A 6854-nucleotide genomic window follows, 5' to 3' on the forward strand; every position below is an offset into this window, starting at 1 on the left:
TGCAAGGGGAACACAGAAGTCTAATTAATATAGAAGACCAACACCACCCTCAGCCCTCTCCCAGGCACAAGTGATCATAAGAATAACCCATCCAAACGAGCAGCATATACAACTTTACAAAGACGTATGTATGGTTCTCTGGTCAGCCCTTATAAATAGCGTTTTACATATTAAAATAAATATGTCCACATTGCCCACGTAGCAAGAGGTTTCTTCGTTATTTAAAAAAAAATATGTTACAAAACAATATCATTTATATTTCTTGCTTAGTTTAAAAAAGTAATAAAAAAGTCATTTTATAAAATAATATGAAAGTAAATTGAGTACAAGAGTGTCCATCCCTAGCACGTGTCCTGGGCTTGTACGTGATGATGCATCGCAAGATGCTGACTTCCAGGCAGTCAGGTTATTGTTCCTTCACTCCTAGTTGGACAAAAGAAATCCAGTGCTTGCTTTGTTCACCACTTGTATCAAGTCTATGATGTAAAATTCATGGCAAGGGAAGAAGTCCTAGATCTGGGGAAGATTCTCACTGCTGCTATTTATGGCTTTGCTACTCCCTGTATCAGGTTGCCTTGTGTTATGCAGGAAGAGGATGTGAATGGCCAAAACTGAGCCCTGCAGTTTGGAGGTAACATGTTCCGGTCAAACGGTGTAAGCAAGAAATTGCCTAATTTTTTTTTGCTGGACACATCCTAAGTGTGCAAGAGTGTGGGAGCACGTGGTGTGTACAGGTCTGAGCATGCATGGGTGTGAGCGTGCGGCTGCCTGCATGAGCATAAGGAAGATTAGGAAGTGTGGGAGAAGGGCTTAGAGTCTCCTCCTGATCTAATCTCTGCCCCTATGCAGAGCCCTTGCTAGTTACCACTGCTGAGCATCCCCAGGAGTTTACTGGGCTCCAGGCCCTGCTGCTGTGCCATCTTCTGAACATCGAAACCCATGTGCATGAGGAACTGGATCACGTTCATCTCCTGCCCTGTGAACTGGTCCCTGATGGTGGGGCACGAGGGGTTGCAATGAGGCCATGGACAGCTGTCAATCAGATGAATTGGGCAGCCTTTCAGAGGGGCCTTCCCATTTTTGTTGCTCTCGTGTAGGCTCCGATCCCAGCAGTGCAGGGCACGGGGGAGCGACGTCCCCTTCACCTGGATGTCCGTCCAGTGACTGGAACGACAAAGGGCAGAGCCCGGATCAGGCCGTGGGAACCAGCGTGTCCCCCCGCCGCCCACTCGCGGAGCCTGCAAAAGCACTCACTTGCGTGTAATGATCTCATGAGCCAGACAGGCAGGAGCAAAGCTGGCACTGAGGGAAGAAAGGAAACGTGGGTTAGGTCTTGGAGGGACAAGCTGCCTCCTGCTAAACAGAACCTTCCGGACTCAGGAGAGGGTGGACTTTTTGCTGCCCCTGGCAAGAGTTTTAGAACAGCCATAACTGGCTGATATAAACCCTGCCTGGACTGGAAAGTATCCAGAAGGAAAGGGGTTGCTTCCTGCCTAACAGTGCACATCTGCAACAGGACTCCTGGGTACCTGCTCTCGTGTGAAGCAAGTAAGGCGCATTAACAGTTCCTCCTCTGTTGTCTCATCAGCTCTTTGGATGTTTTATGATTTTCAGAACATCCCTGGGAGGTTAATGGCTGCGTGGTGGCAAGGAGTCTGACCTTGCCTTGGAGGCAGGAAAGAGAAAACCTCTGCCTAGAGATTACAAAGGGCAGCTGATAGTTGTGAAGCTGGAAGTTACTTTGCACTTATCCCGAAATAAAAAAGGCAAGATCATTGCTGTAGACGAACTAACAGCCACCAAATTCACAACACTCAACTCTGCAGAGATCTGAGAAATGCTGCTAGAATACTAGACAAAAATACGTCTTAGAAAGAAATGTGCCAGGTTTTCCTCAATGGAACACTTACGTCACATCCTTCAAGGTGTTTCTTAGCTCCCTACCCAGATTCTGGATGTAGAGCCACTGCCCCTCCTGAACAGGCTGGCCAGTGAGGTGAACATTGTCTACAGTAAGCTGGGCCTCATCAAAGAGCCATTGGACAACGAAGACTGGACCTGGGAAGACAAAAGATTTGGAAAAGAGATTGCTCTAAGTTAGCTGCAGATACAGAGGAAACCCTGGAATCCATTTGGTAGCTCTCCTCTGATACTCACATCGAAGAGTGGGGTAAATCTTATATCCAAAAAAGCAATTCCATTCTTCTCCCTCTTTAAACTGCAGCTTGCAGCGTTCAGGAACAATCCCATTCCAATACCTAGAAGACAAAGCAGTAACTGAATGAAAGGCATAGTGCAATCTTAGCAACGGCCTTTCCATATCCCATCTATTTCTGTTCTGATTACTCGAACACCAGAGTTCTTTCCTGGCTACATTGTCCCATCAATCACATTTTAGAGCATCCACAATTGCACACAACCTTTTGCATGTCTAGATTTTAAGTCACTGTCTTTTCCAATAAAATCATTGAAAAGACACTGATGTAGATGATAAATACTCTTTAAGTATCAAAATGGAGGAAGATAGAGGAGGAGGAGATCTTCTCCACACCCTAACTCTTACAAAAGTCCTTTAGAGCATCTGATTGTACCTTATGCCTCTTCTGATGGCTTCCGTTGGAGCACATGTGATGGTATCAATACAGTCGGTTCTGCGATACTGTTTATTATCCAGGAACCATCCGGAGTCTGCCAAGCCTCGAACCTGAATCCCTGGATAACCCATCTCCTCCAGCTGCTCTGCCACTCGATCCACATTCAGGAGCACTCCTGTCCCTCCAGCACTGCAACAGCAACATTAACACTGCAGTCATGAAGCGCACACAGCTACTGAATGGCTGCCTAATTCACATACCCTCTCACAGCAGTGACACCCTAAGGACAACTTCATCTATCCACACAGCAATGCACCATGAACTCGGCAGTCACCAAGTTATTCCTTTGCTTTGCAAAACACTCAGAAATAAAACCAGTGCTGAGTAACAATTGTGATACCTCAGAAGTCAGCTCTGTTCTTATTCCTTCTTCTGGGAGATTTATGTGCTTTGTATCAATAGCGTTTGACTGCTCAAAAACTAAAGAATCTAAAGTGAGACAAATTCATCCTTTGCAACTTCTCTATTCCACCCATGTAGTATATGCTGAGTGGCCCATAGCTCTGTGCAGCACGGCACGACTCAGAGCACCCAGTCACGCAAGCCCGGTGTTTCAATTCACATGTCCCAGGTCCATTCCCAGTGGCACACGTCTCATGGTGCGGGCCAAGAGGAGCCAGCATGCTCGATGCAGGGAAGACCGAAACGCACCCTCCCTCCTGCAAAGCTTTCACCTTATGATTTTCTCATAAGTGTACCTGGACCAAAAGCTGAGGAAGTAATACTATTTATCACCCCCTGTTGTACCACGTGAAGAAGAAAACTGAGAAGAGATCCAGGGTCTGCTGCTGAGACCTGCTCCCTAACAGCCGCCGGCTGTGGAACTCTCCTGTCTTCACCACACGAAATGTAGGTACCCACCTGCTCCCTGCTAGCAGCAACACTTTGGCAGTGCCAAGGCCTTTTCCCACCAGCTCCTTTATAACCTCCTGAATGATCAGTGCTCCCATGAAGGCATATTCATCTGGAAGAGAGAGCTCAGTTTCAACAGAACTGTTTCTTGCCCAGGTTAAGACTTTCGCTTCCTCTCCATGAATGCTTAAGAACCTTACGAAGGGCTTATGAACCTAAAACCAGGCCCATTTTCTCCACCCGTCTCACGTACATCTAACAGAAGATACTCCCCCCCTGCAAAACTTGCTTCCCTGAAAGAGTGAAGAGAATACGCAGCAGCACAAGCACACCCTCCAACAGCAGCGCGTAGGAATTGGAACACGTAGAGAACAAGAAGGCAGGTGCTGTGAGCCTTCCTCTGTACACAAGGAACACAGACACCTTCCTACCACCTGGAGTCCCAGTTCCAAGGTCCTGCCTCCCTTTCTCCCCAGCTCATTAAAGCCACTTCAGTCAAGCAGCGTTTCACAAAGGTTGCACCTACATGGGCAGCACCGCCGAGAGGCAGCCGTGTCTGCTGGAGAGGAGCTGCTTCACGGGGACAGTTAAAAGAACCTGGGGAGCAGAAAGGCCCCTTATGGTGACAAAACGTGTATCTGTGGTATCCACGAGAAGTCAGCTTCCCACTGCAAGTGTTAGTGACCAGACACATGGAGTGACAGTGTCTGATTTAAGGCTGGAACTCGCAGACCAGCTCAAAGAGAAGCATTAAACCTTCTGCCTTTTCAATGCCACAGCACGGCACAGCTTGGGCCAAATTCTTCTGTTAACAGCATCAACAGCACCATGTAACAGTAATTTCATCCTGGCCAAAGAAAACACTTCATGAACAAACGAGAGGAGAACTAAGTCCCTGGTGTTTCTGTAGGCATCCCTGCACCCAGACACCAACCCTGCTTAAGTTGGGAAACCCAGAGAAAGACCTGAGGTAGCACAATCCATCTGCAGGAAGCCCAGCTTAATCCAGGACTCTTTTAAGCAGACTCCAGTTCCATCATCATCAGAATGAGAGCTGATGGCAGTGCATGTATAAAATGAACTATTCCTTTTCCCCAAAGCAACCTGCACACAGCCTGACACAAGATGCTCCTTTCAAAGGCCTCCTGATACAAGTCTGAAACTAAATTTACTGCACTTGCCTCTCAGATCAGCAAAGCCAAAGCTGCATCCAACGCAACACGGTTCCTCAGCTACACCATTTAGTTTGCTGTGTGCTGGAACCCAGAGATTCATCTAAAAGGAATTTTGTTCCTCTAATCCTCACAAACTGCATTGGTGCAACATCTCTGCAAGCAGCGGCTCTGAACTATGTCAAAACAGCCCAAGCTAAAGAGATCAGGATGTTTTATCTGGAAGTGACTTGATATCCTTTCCTGCCCTTCAGCAAGAAAAAGCCTGTTATTCATTCATGTAACTTCACAGAAGTCTGGCCATATCCTTTAATGTGTGACGTCTGGGGCAGCAACAGCCCATCAGTAACACTCACTTTTCTCAGACTTGGAAGAGGCACCACTCCAAACATCACTTGAGCAGTAAGGGATGAATCTGCAAGAGAGAGCTGCGTGAGCACTGATGTTCCTTTGACATCCCAGGAGGGGTGAGGACAGGGTCAGGTCACTGGCAGAAAATTAACCCCCGGTGAGAGGAAAAGGGAAGTTTCCCGCCCCGTCAGACACCTTCCCTTGTGGCACAACGAGTGACACTTGTAACTGTCCTGAATTTTCTCCTGAACACTGGTAGTTTTACCGAGTTAAATCAACAAATAACGTGTCTTTTATTAACCTAATTGAAGCACTGAGCTCAATGGACAGAACAATAACCGAGACTTTGCTCTTAGCTGTCCCACTGATACAATGGATGGTCTGCCACAGGGGAACTCTGTGCTTGTTTTTCACATGAAAAATGAGACCTTCTCAATGCAGTGTGAATGCTGACTGCAGCCACTGGAGGTTTTTGCAGGAATTAATTTATCTTCCCATTTTTGTCTCCAGCTTGCAGAATGCCAGTTAACAGCCTCTCCTCTGCTCTTCCTCCCTAAAGAGATGCGTATTTAAAGTGGTGTTTTTCTCATTTCTCCCTTCTTTGAGCTCTCGGCCCACCACTCACAGCAGTATTAGCCACTTCAGCTATTTGAGAAGGTTCTCTAAGCTAGCCCTAGTTTTTCTTCATTAGATCACCCCACAACTCCAAGGAGCCTGGACTGAAGTCCCTCCAGCCTTTGCCAGTGCTGCTTGTTAGGGAGCCGGACTGAGACAAACGAGGAAACATGCAATTTCCTCCCACAAGTGTTGGTCTTAATCTGTCTTTGTAGCATGCTTGACAGCCTAGAAGGCAAAAGATGCTGTTTAAGTATCCCCCTGTTGCCCTCATTGTCCCTCCTTACACCATGTTGGCGTTCCACCAGTGGGGATTCTCTTCCGGCTGTGACGACAGGATCCCGGTTCCTGCAGATGGGCACAAAGAGACGAGAAAGGCACCGCTGACAGCCTGTGCCATCATGCAGCATCTCTGACCACACAGAAAGCAAACATCCAGGCCAAAACATCGCTAAAGGCAGCGGGAGGGATGTTTCTGAACCTGCCCTTAGGCAGACGTGACTTTCAGAATCTGATTCATGCTGGGGACGAAGCTGGTCTAGAGGCCTCTTGTAGCACACCGAAGAACCAGTGACACACACCTAAAATTTAGCCCTTTCCCCAAACCCCAATCTTGGCAGGTGAATGCCAATACGTGCAAGTACAGATCTGTGTGATTGGAGAGGTTTTGGTGCTCACAAGCAGTGAGGATGAAGAGAGCAGCTCATCATTTCAGTGCTGCTTCAGGAGCCTGCTGGTCCAGAGCATGGGCATCTGGGCGCTAATTCCTCCCTACGCCCGACACTGAAAGATGCTACAAATACTCTATATGCACCAAATGTCTGCTTTCACACAGAGACCCTGCAGCTTTACACAGCTGTAGATGGGGAAAGGTGGAACCAGGCAGCTCCAGGTGAAACCCAGACAGTAAATCTGATTCCTCCCAACACACACGGGGCTGGTCCCACGGCAGGGAACGCATATGGGAGAAAGTGCCTCGGTCCCGACAAACTGACTGAGGCCCAAGTTCCTCCAACAGGAGTAAGAGGCACACAAAGTCTCTTTAGAAAACAGAAAACTGAACACGGCTCTGAAGATCCCAGCAGGTCTGTGAGGACGTGCCCGCGTTTAACACACAGCGCACCGGCTCCTGCAACCGCGCACCGAGCACGCGCGCACGGCCGTGCAGCAGCACGTGTGTGGGCTGAGAGCCCTCCGTGCCCGTGGCACC

General features: G+C 48.1%; 1 protein-coding gene across 1 annotated transcript; it reads right to left on the reverse strand.

Moving 5' to 3' along the window:
• On the reverse strand, positions 1–5992 carry NOTUM (notum pectinacetylesterase homolog (Drosophila); the record flags this gene model as incomplete). Its single annotated transcript, XM_010011276.1, has 8 exons — positions 1–1164; positions 1255–1302; positions 1911–2058; positions 2158–2258; positions 2592–2783; positions 3516–3618; positions 5035–5093; positions 5932–5992. Coding segments are annotated over 8 exons (1019 nt in total), but the record flags the coding sequence as incomplete, so codon positions are not given.
• Between the last annotated feature and the right edge of the window lie 862 nt (positions 5993–6854).

Source organism: Nestor notabilis, unplaced genomic scaffold (genome assembly GCF_000696875.1).
Source record: "Nestor notabilis isolate BGI_N333 unplaced genomic scaffold, ASM69687v1 scaffold19943, whole genome shotgun sequence".
Classification (NCBI taxonomy): Eukaryota; Metazoa; Chordata; class Aves; order Psittaciformes; family Psittacidae; genus Nestor; species Nestor notabilis.